The sequence below is a fragment of the Mus pahari genome, chromosome 14 (assembly GCF_900095145.1).
Source record: "Mus pahari chromosome 14, PAHARI_EIJ_v1.1, whole genome shotgun sequence".
Taxonomy (NCBI): Eukaryota; Metazoa; Chordata; class Mammalia; order Rodentia; family Muridae; genus Mus; species Mus pahari.
In genome coordinates this window covers 66,161,758-66,186,657 of record NC_034603.1, presented here as the reverse complement: position 1 = coordinate 66,186,657, position 24,900 = coordinate 66,161,758, and the positions used below count along the sequence as shown (strand labels likewise).

Below are 24,900 nucleotides of genomic sequence, written 5' to 3'. Positions count from 1 at the left end.
TGACCTTGCCTTTCTGCTTCCCTTGGCAGATTACCTCGATGTCTCGGAGTCTGGGGCATCTGGCAGGCGTCGGAGGCTGGGTCATGGAGCGTCCCGATGATCTCCGCTCATCATGCAGCAGTAGTGTGAGCTGGCTTGAGTCGATGCAGGCTGGGGTGAGAAAGGAGAAGCTGCATCTCCCATCCTAGAACTCTGCCCAGTGCTAGCTCTGAAAGAGACCTTGGTGTTTTCACCTCTGTGAACTGGGCCAGAAAGGGAAATGCCTTGCCCAATCATGGGAAGTAGGGATGGAAGGACATCCCGGTCTCTCTGTCCCAACAGGGCATCACTGCCTAAAAAGGAGGTCGGGAGTCCTTGTCTGACTGATGACATTGCAAGCTGGTACTTTCTGAACTATTTCACCCCCAAGGTGGAGCCAAGGAATATAGACATTTTTTGATGTTGAGGCATACCTGATGGGATGGGGCCATCTCTGGGGCTAGGCTGCCCTCTGGTGGCTACAGATGTCATGGACATTAACTACATAGCCTCTGCTAGAGAGGACAGGGCAAGGGATTCCCATTCCGTTTTGTTTGTTTGTTTTTCAAGACAGGTTTTCTCTGTCTCAACAGCCCCAGCTGTCCTGGAACTCACTCAGTAGTAGACCAGGCTGGTTTCAAACTCAAGAGACCCGCCTGCCTCTGCTTCCCAAATGCTGGAGTTAAAGGCATGTGCTACCACCCACAGGCGAGATTTCATTCTTAAAACATGCTAACTGGCAACAGCTGCCTACCTTATATGTCACAAACTCAAGACCCACACAGGGGTCGCATATCAGATAGACATTTTGCATATCAGATATTTACATTATAATTCATAACAGTAGCAAATCACAGTTATGAAGCAGCAATGAAATTGCTTTATGTTTGGGGTCACCACAGCACGAGGAACTGAATTAAAGGGTTCAGTATTAGGAAGGCTGAGAGCCATGGTGTAGGGGGTGTTGGGGGTGTTAGGGACCATTTGCTGTCGTCATTTTGTTCTGTCTACCAATTGGTGGACTGCAGATGAGGGGTGGCCTTGATGAAGCAAATGGCCTCTCCTGGGGTCTCAGAGCTCATAGATGAGCTTCTCGAACCCCCTTTGTTCTATTGCACCAACCAGATGGAGTGCACCTCGGAGAGTGGAGAATAAAGACTGGAGGGCAGCGTTTGGAATGTAGCTTAACTGATACAGTACTTGCCTGGCATGGACAAAGATCTGGGTTACATCTCTAACCCTGCATAACACATACACCTGCCATCCCAACACTTGGGAAATAAAGGTAGGAGGGTCAGAACCAGACCTGGTCTGGCTAGAGAGGGGCCACGAGGCCCCCAATATAGTGTAATCAATTGTCACTGCTGCTAGCTGCTACCCAGAACTCAGTGGTAAGACTGTTGCCAAAGACACCGCAGGCTCTGGGCACAGGACATAGAGGAATCAAGCTGGACGTGATCTCAGAGCGTCTTCCTTGCTGTCTGGACCTCACGGTGTATGCAGGTTGCTAAGAGGATTGCCATCCAACGCTTACTCGGCTATGGGGTCTGCATGTTGTGTTGTACTACCGAGCCCTGGGCCACCGGCGTGCAACAGTGGGTTACCTATAGGGGTAACCAATGACTTCCCAATTGGGTTTGAGGCCTGCTCTACAGGATGGAATCCACTCTAGTACTGTCATGGCCAGTGTTTATGTGTGGGAAGTCCTGAGACCCAGTAGGGAAGCTAGAGCTGTTGTCCTGATAAATAGATATGATGTGCTTGTCCAGTTGCCATCTGAATAATTATGTTTATTACTGTCATAGCTTGTCAGCTTTGGTCTGAGACGCTTCTTTTTGTTGTGGCCAGAGTGCTGAGAAGTGACTGCTGGATGCTTAGCCATTAGTGAGAGAGAGCTGTACCACCCTATCACGGCCCAGCGAGCACTGTGGACGAGAACAGAAAGAATGCAGGGCTGGAGGAAGGAGCCTGTGCCGCTACCGCCACACCTCACCAGCAGCAGATTTCTTGAGAAAGGTGTGGTGGCTACCTATGGCCATTGTACTGGAGCTTACAGCTGGTGCGATGGATGGTTTCCTGCAGGAGGCTGGGCCTGTGGGTCCCTACCCCCCTGGGGGGATTTATAAACAGTGGTTACTGGGGAAAGAAGAGGTTTTTTTCTTCAATACCATAGCAAGTTACCCATGCCTCTAATAACTCCTGCTCCATGTTACTGTAAGGACCTGGAGCTGGATGCTGGTGGTGCATGCTTTTAATCCCAGGAGACAGGGAAGCAAAGTTCTTGAATTATAGGCCAGCCTGGTCTACAGAGTGAATTCCAGGATAGCCGGGGCTACACAGAGAAACCCCTTCTCGAAACAACAACAACAACAACGAACCCCAAGAAAGTTCAGGGATCACCTGAACACAACAGAAGAGTAGACAAGGTACTGGTGAGGAGGAGGAGGACCTGCAGGGAGGAAATGAGGGGTAACGAAGAGATAATGTGGTCAAAATGCATTAGATGTGCTCCACGGAAATGCCACAGTGGAGCCTGTAATTATGTGTGATTAGTATATGCTAATAAAAACAGTTAAGCTCAGGGTCATCCTCAGCTACATAGCAAGTATGTGGCTAGCCTGGGCTATATATGGGACAACACATCAAGGAGCAATGGCCTCTTTCCCTGGATAAGTCACACAGGGGCTGAGCAGGGCTAAACTGAAGCAGCTCTGAGGCCAGGGTGGTCTGTGAGAGGCTGAGGCGGCTGCAGAAGCCCTTGCTGTCAGAAAGAATTGTTTGTTTACAAGGCTTGGGACTGAACCCAGGACCTCTGGCATGGTAAGCAGGCACTCTACCACAAGTTACATCCCTGCCTTAATTAAAAAAAAAAATTACGCCGAGCGTGGTGGTGCACGACTTTAATCCTAGCACTTGGGAGGCAGAGGCAAGTGAATTTCTGAGTTCGAGGCCAGCCTGGTCTACAGAGTGAGTTCCAGGACAGCCAGGGCTACACAGAGAAACCCTGTCTCGAAAAACCACAACAACAACCAAAAACAAAAACAAAAACAGAATCTTTGTTTATGGTGATCAAGAGGTAGGAAGCTTTATAGACATCTAGGCACTTGCTTAAGTTTATGTTTNAAAAAAAAAAAAAAAAAAAAAAAAAATTACGTATGTCTATTAGTTTTTTCCTTCTATACATACACGTGTATGCATTCTGTGTCGGGGAGGGCATTGGATCCCTTGGGATTGTTGTCATGCATGGCGATGAGGATGAGCCAGGTCCTCTGCAAGAGCAACCCTCTGCTCTCCTCACCAGTGAGCCATCTTCCTGACCTTCTCTATCATCTTTAAGTGAGTACCTTTTCTTTTTCTTTTTTTTTTTTAATATTTATTATTATATGTAAGTACACTGTAGCTGTCTTCAGACAGCACCAGAAGGCGTCAGATCTCATTCCAGATGGTTGCGAGCCACCATGTGGTTGCTGGGATTTGAACTCACGACCTTCAGAAGAGCAGTTGGTGCTCTTAACCACTGAGCCATCTCTCCAGCCCCCTTTCTTTTTCATATTATACAATCTGAGCCTGTGTTGCAGCTGTATGTACAGCAAGCGGGGCGGCCGACAGCTTCCTCCCCTGCCCAGTATCCAGGGTCATGCCCTGGTAATGCCCACTAAGTACCACAGGCTCATGGTTACCACCTGATCCAAGTGAACCCTTTCTTGGTTTGGTGAGTTTCGGACTGTGAGTCTGACACCGTTCCAGACGGTTGGCTTGAGTGCTTTGATACTGTGATTCTCCTTCTTGAATCTGTGAGCCATTTTTTTTTGGTCAACCTCCTTGCTAGCTGAAATTTTAAGGCCAGACTGGTCTGTGTAGTCTGTCCCCAGCCAGCCATGGGCCTTGCTTCAAAAAGCAGAACTACAGAACACTTCAGGCATCAACAACTTGGACACAGGATAAGATCTGCAAGAACGGAGGGCTGGAAAGAATCCCATCTCACAGAAGCAACTTCATGCATTTTATGGCACTGGAGGTTAACAATACTGGGTCACAGTGACCAGAACTGGGATGGGATCAGGAACCAAAACAAAGACCAAAACCAGTGGAGTGAAATCCGAGGCTGGTGAGGTGTGTCTGTGTGCACTCCCCCAACACACAATACCTACACCAGCCCAAATAGCATGCCGGGCACTGGGGTGGCCACGGAGGCCCATCCCTTCAGGAGCCTACAGACAGGCTGGCAAGGAAAGGCTCTGCCACCAACCACTGCTCAGAAAAATATGACTAGGTGGCCCTGAGCAGGGACACAGATCTACACCAGTGAGGCCGGTAAGGTGGAAGGTGAGGCTGGAGAGCAAGAGATGAGTGCCAGGTGTCCCAGGTGATAGAGAGCTCTGCAGGGACAGAGGAACAGAGTAGTGATCCAGGAACACAGGCCTACCAGCACTGACCCAGCAGGCCACTGTCGTCAGCGCTGGGGGAATTGCCGTGTGCAGCTCGTTAGCCATCTCTCACAACACAGAGCCACTGGGCAAAGGCTGTTCTCACCCTGCCAGGCTTTGCTCTCTTGTGCACAGCACTCGAGGTCAGCCGCTCGTCCTTGACTTTTCTGAGGCAGGGTCTCATGGAGCCCAGTTTGCTTACTCCTGACGCCATGCTAGGTTACACTTGTGTCATCAAGCCTGGTTTGTGCAGTGCTGGGAATCAAAACCAAGATTCTATGCATGCTTGGCAAACACTCTGTCAACTGACTTCCATTCCTGTTCTGATTGCCCCTTGGAGCCTCTGGGAAGTTTAGGCTCCTGATGTGAAGAGCCAGGAGGCTGAGTCTAGTCCTTTACTTGATGACAGGAGCACATATGCCTAGGGTACTCATCAATCTACCCAACACGTGAGAGCCCCAAGTCCAGGCCTCCTGACTTTGGCTCACCTCACCTTGGCTTCCTTCCCTGAGGATATGCTGGATCCTGATCACACTTGGGGCTAAGATGCCAAGAAAAATAAAGCCATCCAGGCTTGTCAACAGTGCAGTCAATCAAGCAGGTGCCATGGAGTAACTGATACCGTGCACAAGGAACTCTGGAGAACTTTTTATTGTTTAAAAATCATAATTGAAGCTTCAAAAACATAGAACCCAACGTGTCCCAACTCCAGGCCCTAGTCCACACCCTAATCCATGGTTCTGTCCGTCCCCTCCTGCCACCGACACCACCATGAGGCAGGACCCTGCCTCCAGGAGGCTGCCACCCACTCTCCTGCCCACAGGGTACTGTCACCAGCTACAGAGAGGCATGGTAGCAAGAAGGGGACGGTTGGCTCCCAGCATCCCTGACCCCTGCACATATGCAGTCTGTGAGCCGTGTGTGGGAAACGGAGAACAGTTTCCCGGGCAGGGGACACCTGAGGGAAAAGAGAAAAAGCCAGTCTCCACTCAGCCTGCCCCTCCCCCGGCCTGGCTCAGGGGAAGCTGTCGTCATCATCCTCCGCCATCTCCTTGGCAAACTCCAGGTCCTGCTGCTCCCGCTCCCGCCGCTCCTGCAAGGAGAGGGGCTGAGGGCTTCATCCAAGGAAGGGGCTGCCCTGCCCTCCAGCTCCTTCCCCGCTTCCCTTTTGAAAAGGTCTGCCCTTGATTCTTGCTCACCTCTGCAGACTCCAGGTCCTTGTTGTAGGATTTGGGAGGAAAGCGCATGGCCTGAAAATAGCAGGTGGAGAAAGAAGCAGGAATCACTGGGCCTTCGCACGTCCCAGACACCAGGGTCTGAACATGGTGGGCCATGCTTTCTCTCCTGTCTAGGCGGGAAGTGACCATCCATCCATCCATCCATCCATCCACTCATCCACCCATCCATCCATCTAAGGTATCTATCTATCTATCTATCTATCTATCTATCTATCTATCTATCTATCTATCTATCTATCTATCTATCTATCTATCTATCTATCTATCTATCTANTCTATCTATCTATCTATCTATCTATCTATCTATCTATCTATCTATCTATCTATCTATCTATCTATCTATCTATCTATCTATCTATCTATCTAAAGGCAGGGTCTCTGTACAAAGCCCTGGCTGTCCTGCAATTCACTATGTAGACTGGGCTGTCCTTGAACTCACTGAGACCTACCTGCCTCCACCCTAAGTGCTGAGATTAAAGGCATGCACCATTATCAATCACACTCATTTAGAAGTAGGCTCTTCTACTACCAGATGTTAAAGGCGAGGACAGAAAGGGCTGGATCTTGAAGACCCTCACATGTCTGCAGTGTGTTTTGCCAGATTTTTAGGAAGGCAGCAACACCTTGGCTCCTGGGGTAAGGAAGACCACCAGAAGGGAACAGCACCAAACTCAGTGTTTAGGCAGAGGAGGACTTAGATCTTCTGTGGAACTAAAGGCCACCCCTCATTTTATACAGGCAAGCATGGCCAAGTGCTCCACAGTGTGAAGTGACTCCAGTCTCAGCAATTCCTGACGCACGCTAGCCAGACAGCAATTCATGTCTCACAGGCAGACAGACTCAGAAGAGGGGACCGAGCAAACTTGGAACCCTGCCTGCCCCTTCCTGGTGACATCCCTGACATGCTACAGGGAAGGCACTACAGTCCTGCTGGCCGGGGCCATGGAGCCTTGGCTTAGTCTTTCGTCCCTGTAGCCCCACCTTACATCAGTGGTTTGTAGACACCGGCTGGGGACTGGGTACTAATCCCTGCGGACTCCAGGGGAGTGAGGGCAGTGATGCCGACTAGCCCGGCAGTAGCCAAGGTTGCCTCACCTTGACAGACATGTTGTGGATGTCCAGACAGAAGGAGATGCGCTGGTGGAAGGCCAGCTGGGGCTCCCGGGTGGAGTAGATGTCAATCATCTCTTTGGACTGGACGTATCCCTTCTCGTGATTGATGCTGGCCTCAATCACGCCGTCCCGGATGGCCTGTGGGCTCCCAAAGGGAGGAAAGGTCACCTCCTGTCAGACTTGTGCTGGTCAGGTCCTGTCCTAACACTCACGCCCAGATTCATGCTCCTTTCTGGCAAGTTCCTGGCTTTGCTATAGTACTGGCATTTCCTGATGAGACTGGGTTACTGCTGAACCTCTGGAAAATTCCCTCCTACTCTTGCCCCCTGTATCAGGCAGGAAGGTCCCATCCTTGGCCACTGCGGCTTCTGAGCCAAACTCACCTTGGCGACAATGAACTCTGCATCTTCTGGGCTATCCAGCTGCAGCTTCTGGGCGATGTCGGCCAGGGAGATCCGGGAATAGGACAGGCTGATCATGCGCACACCTGGGGGAGGGGGTTGGGGGTCAGGGAGAGACAATGATGGCCACCACCCACTGACTCACCAGGCCGCTTGTCTCAGAAACTCTGAGAGCATCTGCATCCTGTTCAGATCCAAATCCATACCTGTCTTGATCACATTGTGTCGCAGTCGGATAATTAGGGTGTAGGTCCCATCAGTTTGAAACTTCTCCCCAAATTGATCCAGAACTTGGTTGAACTTGGCAAGATTTCCTGTCCTAACAGCTGTGTGGGGACAGGGTGGTTTAGCTGATGTAAATGGTCACACACAGCAGGCCACAGGCAGGGCTGTGGGGAGCAGCCTTACCTTGGGTGAGAAGGAAGTAGGGCATGAGGGAGCGCTTTAGGGAGGGCTGACGGAACTGCAAGCGGTCTGGGATCTCCCCCAGTAGGAGCTCCACCACGATCAGAAGCTTGTGCACCTGCATGGGGTGTGACAGGAGTGCAATGGGTGGGGCACATCCGTGGGCAAGGGAAAATGGTGCCTGGGCTCTGATCAGACATACTGAGGATGAGGGAGGCAGGCTGGGATGCGCACACAGTCAGCAGGCAGGCAAACTATGTGTACACTAAATACATCTAAAAGGGAGAGAGGGCGCAGCGAAGGCTCAGCAGTTAATGTCTGCTGTTCCTACAGAGGACAGGAGTTTGGTCCCCAGAACCTACACGGTGGCTCACAACTGCCTGTGACTCCAGCTCAAGCAGATCTGATACCCTCTTTGGTCTTTGTGGGGACCCACAAATCCATGGCACACACCCTTAAGTCCAGTTCTCGGGAAGCAGAGACAGGTGGATCTCTGTGAGTTCGAGGCCAGCCTATCTATTCTGTGAGTTCTTGGAGAGAGATAGAGAGGCAGGCAGACAGCATACACACTATAGTCAGAGGGAGAGAGAAGTGGAGGCTGGAGTGGCATGCCAATGTGTGCTAGGATGCTGATACTTAAGGAGCGCCTTCAGCCCCTCCCCAGGTCTCCAGGAGAGAGCCCAGCCCGGCCCTACTTTGTTAGTCCAGAGAGACTCCTGGTAGGCTTTGCACCTCACAAGTGGAAAGGGAACACATTTATGTTTGCCTTTTCAAAAAAGCCAGGGTTTCCTTATACAGTCTAGGTTATATAGCCCAGGTTAGCCCTGTACTTGTTACAGAATTAGAAACAATTCTGCCTCAGCTCCCCATGTGCTGGAATATGACATGTATCATGAAGCCTGGTTTAATATATGTGCTTTTGCTTACTTTATATTTTTATCATTTCTTTGAAAATTTCATAAAACATATTTTGATTATATTTATCCCCCCCCTCCTAATCCCCCCAGATCTGTTTCCAAATGTATGTCTTTTAAGGTTTATGGAGGAGAGGCTGCTGCATTAGTGGATACTAATGGTCTTTATCTGTCCCTAAAGAAAACGAGTCGTTCTCAACGTGCCAGCAGCACTGGCCCCTCAGAAACTGCAGACACCGGGGCACCGCTCTGTAATCCTAGCATTTGGGAGACAGAGGCTAGCCTGGTCTATACAGTTAGTTCCAGGCTAGCTAGGGATACACAGTGAGACTCCGTCTTGAGGGGTGGGTAGGAGGGAGGAAGACAGGCTTACAGACGCACCACCCTTCAGCAACAATTCAACAGTCCGGTTGGCCTCGAAGGTGCCCTGCTCCTGCCTGTGCTTGCTGAGCGCCTAGGAGTACAGCTCTGTCCCTCATGCCTGTATTTTAATAAGCTGTGAGGGGGAGGGGAGAGGGAGGAGAGAAGACCACACACCACACAGCCCTCTCCTGAACACACATTCCCCTTCCTCCGTCCCAGGCTTCATCACTGAACACTGGCAAGACTCAGGACCAGCTGGGCTCCACCCTGGCTCAGACACCACTGCAGGAAAACATGTAAGGAAAAATGTCCCTCGCGTGTTATCCAAGATGTGGGATTACTCCATGGAGACTCACCAGCATGTGACACACTATTTCCTTATCTGTATCTGTAGTGCTTTTTGTTGTTCTAGACAGGGTCTTACACTATGTAGCCCAGGCTGGCCTCCACCTGCTACCTTCCTGCATCAGCCTCCAACTGTGGACTACTGTGTGCCACCACTCCTGCCTCTTAGTGACTTTTCAAAGAAACTTTAGTGTTTATATCATAAGCAATCTACCAGGCTGCCCCGTGTCTCGTGTGTCTGGAAATTCCTTTGTGTGAAGAAAATCCTACTAATATTCCAAAAACCAGTTCATGTAAGATTTCTTATTCTTTTAAAACAAGTTGGCCCGCTCTGCCCCATCTCCGGCGCTCGCCCACCCTGAGAAGGGAGCAATGGCGGCTGGTACCATGCTGAGGCAGGCACATAGGCTAGAGCTGAAGAGCTGGGCACAAAGCTGTGCTCTGGGACTTTGCACAGGCCCACGATGGTTCCAGCAACATTTTTCCCCTTTCTGGTCATTCATGGCGCTCAACACCGAGGTCAACCCAGAGAGACCATCTATGTCCGAGGGCTCTGAAGTGGCCAGGGCTTACGTGCACACACGCCTCCCAGCTTTGTGAACGGACAGGCACATAAGGGAATATGGAAAAGCCCGGGCTTATCAATGCCACCCAGGCCCACGCCTAGGAGGACTGCGAGTGCTGGGAACTCCCGGGAATCAGGAACATCCCAAACTCATCTCAACGAAAGCCGCAAGCTGGCAGAGGAGCTGAAGCGTCGCTGACAATTCTGACACGGATAGCCAGAGCAGCCTCAGGATGGCTCTAGTACAGGGATGCAGACCTTAGGGTACCAGATAAACACGGTAACCATGGCTCACCGTCTGTTTGAAGCCAACAGCTGTGTGCTGGGGAGCCTTTCGAAGGGCATTGGTCATGGTTCTCCGAGCTTCAGAGTACTCCAGCTGGATAGCCTTGATTCGCCCTGGGGGCACAGGGGGAGAGTGGGTCAAAAGAGTGGTGTGATCCACCATGACCACCATTACCCCTCTTTGGGCAAACGCCCGGGCTTTGGAATACTACCATCTCTTGCTTGCCTGATGATTTGTAGATTATCCCATGTGCAGTCCCAAGCTGTGACCTGGTCCCTCATGTGCCTATCTGGGATGAGGGCCGTCTATACCAAACGGACCAACCCTGAAGGAGCCTGAGCCATCTCAGACCTGCTTACCTGTGTAATAGAGGTACCTGGCCCACTCATTGTTGTTGGCTTGCTCAGGGAACACAGACTTGGACACCAGCTTCTCAGCCTGGTCATACAAGCTGTAGTGCAGGTAATTCCGAAGCAGGAGGTTCAAAAGGGTAGCCTGTCCGTCAGCATCGTGCCGCAGGGTGGCTGTCCGGAGCCGGGCATGCAAGAAGCTTTGAGAAGGAAAGACAAAGGGATGTCAGACTCTTAAAACGAGGTCAGGGGCTGGTGAGATGGCTCAGTGGGTAAGAGCACCCGACTGCTCTTCCGAAGGTCCAGAGTTCAAATCCCAGCCACCACATGGTGGCTCACAACCATCCATAACAAGATCTGATGCCCTCTTCTGGAGTGTCTGAAGACAGCTACAGTGTACTTACATATAATAAATAAATAAATCTTAAAAAACAAACAAACAAACAAACAAACAAAAAAAAAACGAGGTCAGGTTTGGTGGCGCACACCAAAATCCCAGCACTTGGGAGGCAGAGGCGGGAAAACCTCTACTGGTCTGCTTGTCTAGTTCCAGGATGGCCAGAGTTACACAGAGACCCTGTCTCCAAAACATACAATGAAAAGCCTCAAACACAACTCTGAGCTGTCCTATTTAACGAATATTCATTGTGGTCTGGCACTGTTCTAGAGTGGACAAAACTTGTGCTTAGGCCAAGAATGTGGTTTAGGCAGGACAGACGGCAGCAGAGGCCAGGAGGACATCGGGGAAGAGGGCAGGGACACAGGAGGCGAGAGCAGTGGCCTTGCTTTTCTCTGCTTTGGGTTGTTAGCCTGAGCCTGAGCCTGAGCCTGAGCCTGAGCCTGAGCCTGGGCCTGGGCAGCTGAGCTGTCTCTCTAGCCCGTTTCTCCTTACACTGCTTATGTGAGCACACGAGGGCAGAGGACAGCCTGCAGGGTTGGTTCTCTTAGTCCACAGCTTAAGTCCGAGGGTTCAAACCCAGGTCCTCAAGCTCGGCAGCAGTCTTTATTAGCTGAACCATCCATCCATCATCAATAGACCCGGGACTTAATGTTTGGGACTGGAGAGATGGCTCAGTGGTTAAGAGCACTTAACTCGGGCCTGGTGGTGCATGCCTTTAATCCCAGCACTTGGGAGGCAGAGGCAGGATTTCTGAGTTCCAGGCCAGCCAGGACTACACAGAGAAACCCTGTCTCAGAAAAAAAAAAAACAAACCCCACCCCCCCACCCCCCAAAAAACAAGCCAACAAAGAAACAAGAGCACTTAAACTCTTCCAGAGGTCCTGAGTTCAATTCTCAGCAACCACATGGTGGCTCACAACCATCTGTAACAGGATCCTATGCCTTCTTCTGAGATGTCTGAAGACAGGTATAGTGTACTCACATATGTAAAATAAATAAGTAATTCTTTTTTTTTTTTTTTTTTTTGAGACAGGGTTTCTCTGTATAGCCCTGGCTGTCCTGGAACTCACTTTGTAGACCAGGCTGGCCTTGAACTCAAGAAATCCGCCTGCCTCTGCCTGCCTCTGCCTCCCGAATGCTGGGATTAAAGGCGTGCACCACCACGCCCGGCTTAAATAAGTAATTCTTAAAAAACAAATAAAAAAGAAAAAGATAGTTAAAAAAATGTGTGCGGAGCTGGAGAGATGGCTCAGCGGTTAAGAGCACTGGCTGCTCTTCCAAATGTCATGAGTTCAATTCCCAGCAACCACATGGTGGCTCACAACCATCTGTAATGGGATCTGATGACCTCTTCTGGTGTATCTGAAGACAGTAACAGGGTACTCATATAAACATAAATATTTTAAAAAAAATGTGTGTGTTTGTGTGCACATATACAATAGCACAAATCTGGAGGTCAGAGGACAACTTTTGGGATCTGAGAGATGGAAGTCAGGTTTGGATTTTTACTGAAGCATCTCACTGGCCCAGGCCTGGCAGCGTGGCCACCGCAGACCAAGATGAGCTGCAGGGAAACATGGACTTAAGAAGACGGGGAGGGGTCCAGGCAGAGAGAAGTGTGTGCAGGCTCTGAGGGAGCATGTCTGGTATGCTTAAGGAAGAGGAGGAGGTGGAATGTAGACAAGTGCAGACAGCTGAGGCCACAAGAGGAGGACTCCATGTCAGACCAGCTCTCAGAAATCACCAAGGACTTTTCTAAAGGGTGCAGGGGTGGGGTTAGGGGTGGCAGTAGTAGATTTTGAACAGAAAGTCACAACATTCCTAGCTGACCTTCCACCCCTCTCTTCCTATGGGGTCACAGAGGACAGGGGACAGCTCTCTAGAGCCCAGAGGTTAGCCCACTGTTCACCCAGGTTAGCCCGTTATTCACTCACAGATGCCACTCCCGCAGGGCAGGGCTTGCGTCCTGCTGGGCACCGGGGTGGACTAAACAGATTGTCTAGCAGGCTTAGACACCTGAGTGCTTAGTCACCAGGAGGGCACGAGGTCAAAGATGTAGAAGGACTAGAAGGTGTGGCCTTGTTGGAGGAAGCATGTCACTGAGGTTGCGGAAGCCCATGCCAGTCCCCAACCCTTCAGCAACGGATGCAGATCCTAGCTATTGCTCCAGCCTGAGCAAGTTGTCACGTCAGGGACTAAACCTCCACAACTGTAGGTAAACCCCCAGTGAAATGTTTTCCTTCATACGGCGCCCTGGTGATGGTGTCCCCTCTCAGCAACAGAACAGTGACTAACACAGACCCTCACACCACCAGTTCCTCACTCGCTCCAGACCTACACCTCTGCACAAGTGATGACCAGGACTCTGAACCCACGGGGACCTCGACTCCCCATACCTGCGCACCACATCCAGCTTGTCCAGGAACTCATAGACCCGGGCGTGATAATAGTAACACTTGGCGGCTACAAGGTCCAGGGCTCGCCGGTTCTGAGTACTGACCTTCTGCATCAGGTCATCAGAGATTTTCTGTGCCTGGCAGGGGTCGGGAGACAAAAGAGAAGCAAGTGGTAAGCCCCCCAAAGCCACAGAGGAAATATCATGAGCGTGCAACTCTGTCCCTAGGTGTGTATCCAAGAGAACTGCAAAGAGTTGCACACAAAAGCCTATGGACAAACACTCGGATCTGCACCATTTAAAATAAGCCCAGTATTTCTTGGTAGCTGAAGAATGCATAAGTACAAGTGTGGCGCTGCAGGCTGTAATCCTGTTCTCGGGAGGACGAGGGAGGAAGATCCAGAGGGCGGCTAGGCTGGGCCAGAGTGAGACAATGTCGACAAAACAAACAGAACTAAACAAGAAATAGTATCAATAAACAAAGTAAGACATATTCATTAGAATACCAGCTAGTCACAAAAATGTGATCCCGCTTGCCAGACTGCAGCAAGTCTCAGACCACCCTGGGTCACAGAGTAAATCACCGAAGCAAAACAAAACAACAGGCTAAGTACAGCTCAGTGCACAGCGCTCCCCCAGAACCAGCACGCGTGAAGTCCTAGGCTCCACCTTCAGTTAAACAACAGCACAGAATGGCATGTTCACTGGTCCATGCTATGCCGTTACCCCATGCATTGTCTTTAATCCTTGTCTTAAGTGCAAGGGGTAAATCTTCCAAAGAGACAGAAAGCACACTGGGAGCTTGTGGGTAAATCACGGGTGGCGTTTGTGCTGGAGCAAGGAACGTGTCCTTGGAGTTAGTGGTGATGGCTGCAGAACCTTCAGTGTATATACAGTAAAACCCTTGTGTGTACATACAGTAAATCCAACTGTATGCAGTAAAAAGACAAATTTTATCTAGAAAACAAACCAAACAGTGTGGTGAAAAAGAAGGAACCAGCAGGGAGAGAGGCCCCCGTCATTTCTGCGTGACTGGTGAGCGGTAGATCTGTAAGCAGGGTAAACGCCCACTGCGCCTTACTGGACACGCCTCCGGCCCCAGTGAGACCGGCCACGCTTCCGGCCACAGTGAGACCGGTCACGCTTCTGGCCACAGTGAGACCGGACATGCTTCCGGCCACAGTGAGACTGGATACGCTTCTGGCCACAGTTAGAGTTTTCATTTTCTTTTTCTCGTGTGTGTATGAGTGTTCTGCCTGAATGATATTAAGGTACCACGAGCCTGCTTGGTGCCTATGCCAGAAGAGAATGTTGAACTTTCTGGAGCTGGAGTTATTGCTGTGAACTGCCACCTGTGTGCAGGGAATCAAACCTGGGTCTGCTGTAACAGTAGCCAGTGCTCTTAACGACTGTACTAGCTCTCCAACCTCACAGAGCTGGCGTTTTAAAAATATAATTTTGAAAAATGATTACTTTTATCTGTATATGCATGTGGCCTATATTAATATGCCTGTGACAGCCTCTCGAGTTCTGAGATTAAAGGCATGCACCACCAATGCCTAGCTGTCATTTCTTAAAGAGCTATGAGAGCTTACTTTGTGCAAATGTGAGACATGATCTCACTATGCAGCCTGGACTGGTCTTGAATTTGTATTCTGTCCCAGCCTCTGAGCACTGGGGTCACAGGCGTGCACCACCACGCCTGGCATGGGGAGATGGAGAGCGAGAGCCCACAGTGAGTCTCTCTACTTCTCCATTGGAGCTCATCTCCCCCCAGAGCCCTAGGGCTTGCTAACCACGCCCACTGCATCCTGGGTACCTCTTTGTAGCGCTTGCTGTTCATCAGGAAGATGACCATGAGCAGCTGCAGGTAGGCTTCCACCTCAGGCAGGAGAGGCGCTGATGCCGCTTTTCCTGTGCGAGGACGGAACTGCAGGTCGGCTTCTGTGTCCATGGGCTGCGAGAGGACAGAGCAATCAACAAAGTTTACCAGGCACTCAACCGTGTGTTCCCTAACATACACAGAGAATTCACCACATGCCGAGGAGACAAAACTATAGACAGTCCTCCTCCTGGAGTGCCAAGAGGCTAACAATAGAGTACAATAACAAGTTCAAGAGTTTCACAGAAGTCCTCACTTAAGGAGGAAGCCACCACACTCAAGATCCCTGCAAATCCTATCAGACACCCCCGAAGCTAACCCCACTCACTTCTTCTAGGAAGGGTAGCAAGAAGTCTCGAGTGGCGTTGTTGGAGGTGAAGAAGCCATGCACGGCCTTGTACAGAACGTAGTGGTTGAGGCGGCGTGATGTGGACGGCAGCATCCGCAGCGCCCTTAGCACGAATCGAGGCTCCTTGCCGGAGACAGCCTTCTCTAGCTGTCTCACATGCTCTTTGATGTCTGCAGAGGACCAGAGGGGAAAAAGATGTGACTCGCAAACCTTGGGTTTCCCCAGCACTCCGAGGGAACAGTTCCATGGAGTGTCTTACAAAGGGGGTGGCGTGCACATTTACCCCTTAGGGCTAAGCAATATTTGTGGATGAGGCACAGCAATTTTCAGACATAACCAGGAAACAAGGAAAAAGTTAGCTGGGGAGGGATAGGGCAGGGGACAGCAGGAAGGCTTGGGACAGAAAACAGCTGAGAAACAAAGTAGAAGAAACTCATGGAGATTCGCCAGAGCTCCAAACACGGGGAGGCTTTGTAAATAATGGAGAAATCTCACAGAGACGTCACACCACGTGTGTAACTACAAAAAAGCCTTTTGAAAAGAAACATGCAACAATGCGACCAGACTCACATCTCATTCCACAAAGAGTTTCTGTAAGCAGGTAAGAGAAACTACTACCATAACTTCAGAACAAAAGTGGACGCGCACACAACCAGAGACGGCAAAGCGCTGAAAGAGGAGGACCGTGCTTTGGTAGCATTCAAAGGTCTAAAAACGGAACCATTTGTATACTAATAAATTAGCAATATTTAAAAGAGTGGCAACCTAAACAGTAGGGAAAAGAACATTTATGCTGTAAATCAGATTTTTAGGACAACATAAAAAACTTTAGAACTGGGGCCAGAGGAGATGGCTCAGTGGTTAAGAGTACTAGCTGCTCTGTCCAGAGGCCTGACTCCCAGCACCCACATGGTGGCTCACACCTGTCCATAACTAGAGTCCCAGGGGATCAGATGACCTCTTTTGGCTTTGGTGGGCTCTGCACACAGGTGGTGCATTTACAAACATGCAGGTAAGATACTCACACTCACATACACACACACTGAAATTCAAGCATGTTTACCCTTTTTGACTTAGGTATACAAATTCTGGGAAGCCATATTTAAGTATTACAAAGGTAGATTAAAAACTTTGGAATAGTGATGACTGCAAAACTACTTAAAAGAGCAAGAAATGAGAAAAAAGAACTTAGATGTGCAGCAATTGAGAGAATGCTTTCTGAGTCTCACTGCCCACTTAACACCGGGTGCTTTGCATGCGATAGTAACTGCTACAGTTACAGCAGCTATGTATGGACGGCTTACTATGTATTTATACCATGTGCTAGCACAGCTCATGAGCTCCAATGTTCACAATAACTCAAACAAAACAGCTAATGCTATTAATTCACCCACACAAACGGGGAAACACATTCTGGAGCTTATAATCTCCATCACTATACTAAGTAGTCAACAAATGCTTCTTGCATAAATTGAACCCTATGTTCATGGATGTATGAAATGAAGATAACAAAAAGAAAATAATATTTCTACATACTAATGTCCTGATCCAAATTGTGTACTTCAGTGATTTCAATTATGGAACAGTTTGTTCCATAATTTCTACAGTGAATACAAACCACGATGAAATATTTCACACACACACACATACACATACACACACACACACACACACACACACACACACACACACACACACACTGGCGATGCTGAATGACATTACTGCCACTGGAAACTTTCATTTCAGGTAAGAAGACCTTTACTGTATACAGATCCTGTTATCAATTTTAGAATGGGAGTTGCTGCAGTCCATACATACATCTTCAAAAGTACAACTCGGGGCATGACTTGGGAGGGAGGGAGGGAGGGAGGGGGAGAGAGAGAGAGAGAGAGAGAGAGAGAGAGAGAGAGAGAGAGAGAGAGAGAGAGAGAGAGAGAGAGAGAGAGAACGAACTACAGATCACCCTGAAAATTCTCATCGCACCCACATGGGCAAGATATACTAAGTGGAAAAAGTAAAAGACTAACTTAAGCCAAGGGGACAAGGGGACAATAGGAACTTGAGAACGGGCCTCTGGTGTTGGCTTATAGGAGTCGGGGCTACAGGTAAGCGTTATAAACTAAAAGAGAAAGATGGCAGGGCGTGGGGGGAGGGGGACTGATTCAGAAGTAAAAGCGTGCGTGGTCCTTAAGAGAGTGGAAAAGTGCACCGGGACAGTTTAGATGCTTCAACTACAGAAGGAAGCAATACAAGGTAGAAATGACTCTCCGAGGGAGTTTGCTAAAGGAGCCTAGAGATACAGAACCTTTTTTTTTTTTTTTTTTTTTAATAAACTCTTAAACTAAGAAGTCAGTGTAATCTGTTACTCCGGCTTCTCTAGACACAAATACAAATGCAGCTTTCTACATATCAATAACAGGCGCTAGAATCGGTCGGGTGGGTTAGATCACTGGGAAGGACTGAAGAAAAGGCTCGGTGAGACTAAGATGCAGCCCCAGATGAGGAGAGGGAGTGTGAGGCGAGCAGTCCGCAGACTGGAAAACAGGTTCGGTCATCGGCTGGGGTCGAGGGAGTCGGGGTGGTGGGGCGGGCACTTCTGACCTCAGCTCCATTGACCGAAGGAACCAAGGTAGCTGGAGGCTACGCAGAGGTCCCAGCAAGAAGTCGCATTACCCAGGCCGCTGTCACCGGTGATCGCGGCACGACCCCGACGTGGGCTCCCGTACCTTCTAAGGTGACAGTGTCCAGCTCTCTCTGGGAGTGCTCGGTCGCAGCTGCCTTGCCGTCTCCCTCCCCGGTGGAGCCGCTCCCAGCTGCTGCCTCCTCTTTCATCTCCACATCCTGGGGGGCCGGCGGCGGCGGTTCTTGTTCCCCTCCCGGCGGCGGCTTTGCCTTGTCGGCGCCTCGGCGCCGCGCCGAGCCCTCCTGCTTCATAGCGCCCGGGGTCGAGGCCTAGTCCGGGGACCGAAGCAGGGGCCTCGCGTAAACCCTCACACCAGAGACCAGGCACAGAGCCGGGCCTGCACACCAGCGCGGGCTCGCGTCGGGCCGCACGATGACCGAGCAGCTGCAAACTCCTTCCCGGCGCTGGGGCTTCTGGGAAATGCCAGGCATGGCGAGCAGATGGCCGAGTCCAGGGAGGGAAAATAAATCAACAGCCGAGGTGCGCGATGAAGGCGGATATTCTAGGAAGTGGGAGGAGTCTTCAAGAAACAATGAAGGCGGACCTTCTAGGAAGTGGGAGGAGTCTGCAGGAATTTGTAGGACCTGAGAGTGGTGATTTTTATCTTCCTCTCGAGTGCATATCTTTGGATGTCCGCGAGAGGTCCCGCGAGAGACCCCAAGCTGGGCTACAACAGACTCTTAATATGTAAGTGGGTAGGACCTATCGGAGCTCAGATGGGGATGACATCATGAGTTGCCGGGCAGATTCCTCTCCACCCGCCCCAACCCCCGCCCTGGTCAAGCTTTCCCAGTTTGCGCGGGTCAGGTCCCCAATGAAATCCGCCAGGCTCGTGCTCTCAACGCCCGCCAGATGCTTTCAGCACCAGAAAGAAAAGTAGCTTGTGGACGTGTAGCTAGGCTGTTGCGCTTTCGATAAACTGAGCTCAACCCCTAGGGCACCCGAACTTCCTTGTCAAATTTTTGTATAGTGCTGAGTATAAGGGATACCTTCTCTGCAGCCTGGGAATGTGGGGTAGTGTGTATTTGTGTAGAATTAATCAAATTTAATAATAGGAGTCCATGTTGTATACTGCTCAGGGCCAGAATATATATGGGACTGTTGAAAAATCCAACATGCCCAGCGTGGTGGTGCACGCCTTTTATCCCAGCATCCAGGAAGCAGAGACAGGTGGGTTTCTGTGAGTTCGAGGCTCAGCCTGGTTTACAGAGTGAGTTCCGGGACCACCAGGGCTACACGGAGAAACCCTTTCCCGAAAAAGTAAACAAACGAACAAACAAACACCAGCTCAATAATGTAATGTAGGGCCAGGCAGGGTAGACAACTTTAATCTCAGCACTAGGGAGGCAGATCTTTGAGTTCAAGGCCAGCCTGGTCTACATACCAAGTTCTAGGACAGTCGGAACTACACAAAAAGAACCTATCTCAAAAAAAAAAAAAAAAAAAAAAAAAAAAGGGAAAATAATGTTGAGTGCGGGGGCGGTGAGATGGCTCAAGTGAGTAAAGCTGCTTGCTGCCAAGTATGAAGACACGAGTTCGATCCCTGGGTCCCATGGTAGAAGGAGAGAACTGAGTCCCATGCTTTTCTCTGACTTCCACAAGCATGCTGTGGTGCGAGTTCCCCTCATCCCCCCCCCATAAATAAATGCTTTTTTTTTTTAAAAGGTTTTCTGTATTGCCCTGGATGTCTGGGAACTCACTCTGCTTCCCAAATGCTGGAATTACAAGCATTTGCCACCCCTACTGAGCATAAATGCTTTTTTATTTTTAAAGAATGTAAATGTGTTGGTTTGACTCTGATCCATAAGGAGTGGCACTGTTAGATGTGGCCTTGTTGCAGTAGGTGTGGCCTTGTTGGAGAAAAAGTGTAACAGTGCGGGTAGGCTTTGAAGTCTCCTAGTGCTCAAGCTCTGTCCAGAGTGGAAGAGAGCCTTCCGATCAAGAAGAACTCTTGGTGTCTTCGGCCCTTCATCTGCCTGTAAGATGCCATGCTTCCCACCATGATGATAATGGACTGAACCTCTGAAACTGAAAGCCATCCCCAATAAATGTCTGCCTTTATAAGAGTTGCCTTGGTCATGGTGTCTTTTCATAGCAATAAAACCTCAACTAAGACAATAATATAGCCCGTCAGGCACCATGCTGCACTCCAGGAATCCCAGCACTTAGGCCGAAGTCAGCCTAGGCTACGGTGTGAGAACTTGCTGCCCTCTCCAAAGCTCAAAACAACTGGGCTAGCAAGATGAGCCAGTAGGTAAAGGTGTTGCCACAAGCCAGTGGACACCTGAGTTCCATTCCTGGAGACCAGGTAAAGGTGGAAGGAGAGAACTGAATCCATAAAGTTGTCTACTGACCTCCACAAGGGGGCAGTGGCATGTGACAACACTCACTGTCACTGTCACCTTCATCACCATCATCACCATCATCACTATCACTGTCATTATCCTCATCACCACCACTACCATCTCCACCACTACCATCATCACCATCAGCATCACCACCACCATCATCACCACCACCACCACCATCATCTTTTCTAAGTGGAAACGACAGGGGGTGTGTCACAGAGAGAGACCTTTAGAGGAAGTCTGCATTCTGTTCTCCAGTGCACTGAGGGGATGAAGGGTGAGGGTGGAGCAGGGCAGCAACCCAAGGAGACCTTTATACATCCAAACACCTGTGAGTGGGAGCAGGAGGATGCCCGTTGTTAGGGAGACACGAATAGAAGAAAACTAGACTGGGAAGCCTTCCCGACTTTCCCACAAGACTCAGTCAGCATCAGTTTTGAAGATACAGCGGTCAGTTTCTCAAAGCACAAAACAAATCTCCAGCATGGAAACTTACATAAACAAGATCCCAAGTGAGACTCAGAGCTGGGACCGGCTCAGCTCCCACTCCAGTAAGGACTCAGAAGTCAGAGGATGTGTCCTGCCTATACTCTCGTTTTGTTTTTTGTTTTTTTGTTTTTGTTTTGTTTTTCGAGACAGGGTTTCTCTGTGTAGCCCTGGCTGTCCTGGAACTCACTCTGTAAACGAGGCTGACCTCGAACTCAGAAATCCGCCTGCCTCTGCTTTCCAAGTGCTGGGATTAAAGGTGTGCGCCACTACTGCCTGGCCTGCCTATACTCTCTTTTGTATTTATAAATACTCAGGACATCTTGCTTCCTTTGTGTGTTTGCTTTAAGGCAGGGTCTCACTAGGTGACCCAGGCTGGCCTGTAACTCACTGAGATTTGCCCTTTGCCTCCGAGTTTTGGGGTGAAAGGGAGTTAGATCTTTATCTGCCCCACTATATCTGGCTATAGCCTCTCTCTCTCTCTCTCTCTCTCTCTCTCTCTCTCTCTCTCTCTCTCTCTCTCTCTCTCTCTCTCACACACATTTTTTTTTTTTTTTTTTTTTTTTTGACACGAGGTTCTTCTATGTAGCCTTGGTTGTTCTGGAACTTGCTCAGTAGATCAGTCTGGCTTCGAACACAGAGATCCATCTGCCTCTGCCTTCCCAGGGCTGGGATTTAAAAAGAGGCCTTCCTGTGCCACCACTGCCTGGCTCTTTTTAAAAATTATCATTATTTTATGTTATGTGCGTGGGTGTTTTGATTCCATGTATGTCTGTGTGAGAGTGTTGGATCCTCTGGAACCGGAGTTACAGGCAGTCGTCAGCTGCCTAGTGAGTGTTGGGAGTTGAACTTGGGTCCTCTGGAAGAACCACTCTCCTCTTAACCACTGAGCCATCTCTCCAGCCCTGCATATCTTTTAAAACTTACATTTATTTACTTCTTTACTTGGAGGGGGGGCACTTTTATCACGATGTACGTGTGGAAGGCATAAGCTCTCTCTTTCCACCACGTGGCACCTGGCAATTGAAGTCAGGTCATGAGGCTCGGCAGCAAGGGCCTTTATCTGCTGAGCCACCTTGCTGCTGTCCCTATTTGTCTTTTCAATTATTTCTATTTTTTTTTTTTTTTTTTTGGTTTTTCGAGACAGGGTTTCTCTGTGTAGCCCTGGCTGTCCTGGAACTCACTCTGTAGACCAGGCTGGCCTCGAACTCAGAAATCCCCCTGCCTCTGCCTCCCAAGTGCTGGGATTAAAGGCGTGTGCCCACCGCCCAGCCAATTATTTCTATTCTATTGTGACAAATAACTCTCCGTGTTAAATAGCCCCTTGCCAAACAGAAATGTGCGCTCTAGTTTTGGGTCACACGCCTGGACCTGTTCATCTAAGTGGTCCTCTCACCCCACCCCTCAGGGCTGGGGGACACGGGAACGGAACTTTCAAAGGAGCACAGGGATAAACTTAGTAAAGCACCCACACGAGACACTGGGGACCGTGGGTGGGTGGGTGGGTGGGGACAGTAAAGGGAGAAACCAGAGCAGCTTTGTTATTCATCCAATCAAAGAAGTTACCCTGCTGGATGGTTGAGGTGTTAGCTCATCTCTCGTTAAAGTTTACATCACAAGGAGGCAAGTCAGCAAGAGAGCAAGCAACCCAATAGACCAGAAGGTTTCAGAAGATGCTGAGAATGATGCTGAGAATGTTGATGGACAGCTAACTATGCAGCTTTTGACAGCCGGCCGGTCATGAGTTCTTGCTGTGTGGAGGACCTGACCTGGGTGAGAGGTGGATAAAGAGGGGGAGATTCTCATTCCTGGGGCCTGAAGTCTTGGAGATAGATTTTACTCTCTACTCATAAAAAATGGCTTAAAACATGGTGTGTGTGTGTGTGTGTGTGTGTGTGTGTGTGTGTGTGTGTGTGCTGGAGAGATGACTCAGAGGTTAAGAACACTGGCTGCTCTTCCAGGGTTCCTGGGTTCAAGCCCAGCACCCACACAATGGTTCACAACCATCTATACTCCAGTTCCCTCCAGGATCCAACCCTTTCTTCTTCTCTGAGGGCACGAGGCACACAAAGTGGTGCACATATACACATGCATGTAAGAGGGAAGAGCTGATGGAGATGCCTGAGGGATCACAGTGAGAAGGTTCTGCTTGCTGCCATGGCCGATGAATGACTGATCTCTGGGTCCTAATGGGATAAACCAACTCTCAAAGGTTGTCCTCTGACCTGTGACAGCAGACCATGGCATACATGCTGCCCCCCCCACCCCAGTAAATGTAAATAAACAAACAAGACAGGTGACAAATGTTCAAAGCCAGCTTTAGGCAGAGGATGAGAACCCAGACGTTTAATGAGATTATGATATACAGGTCAAGCCGCTCCTTACTATTGGCTCTATACTCATCCTGAGTTGAGGGTTGAAAACAAAACTAAAGCAGCCGTTCTCAACCTTCCTAACACTGCAACCCTTTGATCCAGTTCCTCATGCTGTGGTGACCCCAACCATAGAATTATTTTCATTGTAACTTCATAGCTGCAATTTTGCTCCTGTTATAAGTCGTAATGTACAGGCAGTGGTGGCACACATCTTTAATCCCAGCTCTTGGGAGACAGAGGCAGGCAGATTTCTGAGTTCAAGGCCAGCCTGGTCTACAGAGTGAGTTCCAGGACAGCCAGGGCTACACAGAGAAACCCTGTCTTGAAAAAACAAAACAAAACAAAAATATAAGTCGTAATGTAAATATTTGATGTGAAGGATATCTGATATGCAACTCCTGTGAGTCATCTGACCTCCCAATGGGGTCATGACCCACAGGTCAAACCACTGATTTAAAGGTTTAGGTCTTATTCTTGGATGCCCCTCCTCCCTCTTCCTCTAATTAAATTTTTTTTTTGAGACAGGATCTCACCTTTATTTTCTTTCTTTTTCTTTTTTTTCTAAAGATTTATTAAATATAAGTACACTGTCTTACATTTACTGTCTTCAGACACTCCAGGAGAGGGAGTCAGATCTTGTTACAGATGGTTGTGAGCCACCATGTGGTTGCTGGGATTTGAACTCAGGATCTTTGGAAGAGCAGTCAGTGTTCTTAACCACTGAGTCATCTCTCCAGCCCTCACCTTCATTTTCTACTTAACCAACTTGAAACTTTATTGTTTTGTTTTGTGCTTGCATCATAGTCCCCTAGACCTTCCTTTCCTCTCCCAAGCCCTCAGCCAGGGCTGGAGAACATGGGCTCTTTGCATGAAGTCATGCAGCTTGAATGATCCTCTCAGTGTAAAGCAGACGTTCTGGAATCTAACCCTCTGAGCTCTGGGAGCATTTTCCAGCGGGCCTGAGGAACAGTGTGAGCAGTAACGTGTATGTATGGATAAGGCCTGTTTCCTTACCTGGGTCAGAGGCAGATTCCCTTTACAGAAAAACAAGAACATAGCTTGTCCTAGGATTGACATAGTATTCTCTATTCATTCTTGTAAGGCACACATGGGAAGGATCAGACTAGGAAATAAATGTGGTTTTTGTTGTTTTCAAGACAGGGTTTCTCTGTGTAGCCCTGGCTCTCCTGGAACTCAGCCTGGCAGACCAGGCTGGCCTTGAACATAAGAGATTCACCTGCCTCAGCCTCACACCACCACCACCACCATCACCACCCCAAGCCTCCCCCCAAATCCCCTTAATGAAGTGACTCAAAGTAATAAGTGTTTGAATGATTCTGTATCTTCAGGATTTAAGCATCAGGAGATGGGCTTAGTGGGGGCTGAGTTGGAGGACAGAGGAGAGAGATAGATGGTGAGGCAGAAGGAACTTGGAGACCTTGGTTGAGCTGGCATTTCAGTTGTCCTCAGCCTGGAGGCTCTGTAGTGTCTTGGAGTGTTACAGACAGAGCACAGTAAGGCTGGGAAGGCATTAGGGCAGCAGGCAGAGAAGGTGNA

The 24,900-nt window shown here is 49.5% G+C and overlaps 1 protein-coding gene across 1 annotated transcript; it reads right to left on the bottom strand.

Annotated features, from left to right (window-relative positions):
• Nucleotides 1-5,081: 5,081 nt before the first annotated feature.
• On the bottom strand, nucleotides 5,082-18,561 carry Psmd3 (proteasome 26S subunit, non-ATPase 3). Its single transcript, XM_021214125.2, has 12 exons — nucleotides 18,178-18,561; nucleotides 15,431-15,621; nucleotides 15,040-15,177; nucleotides 13,222-13,358; nucleotides 10,435-10,625; nucleotides 10,085-10,188; nucleotides 7,606-7,720; nucleotides 7,404-7,523; nucleotides 7,180-7,283; nucleotides 6,779-6,934; nucleotides 5,645-5,695; nucleotides 5,082-5,538 (listed from the first exon to the last, which is right to left on the bottom strand). Exons 1-12 carry the CDS (start codon nucleotides 18,383-18,385, stop codon nucleotides 5,461-5,463), a joined length of 1,593 nt encoding a protein of 530 aa, XP_021069784.1. The 5' UTR covers nucleotides 18,386-18,561; the 3' UTR covers nucleotides 5,082-5,460.
• Nucleotides 18,562-24,900: the final 6,339 nt, after the last annotated feature.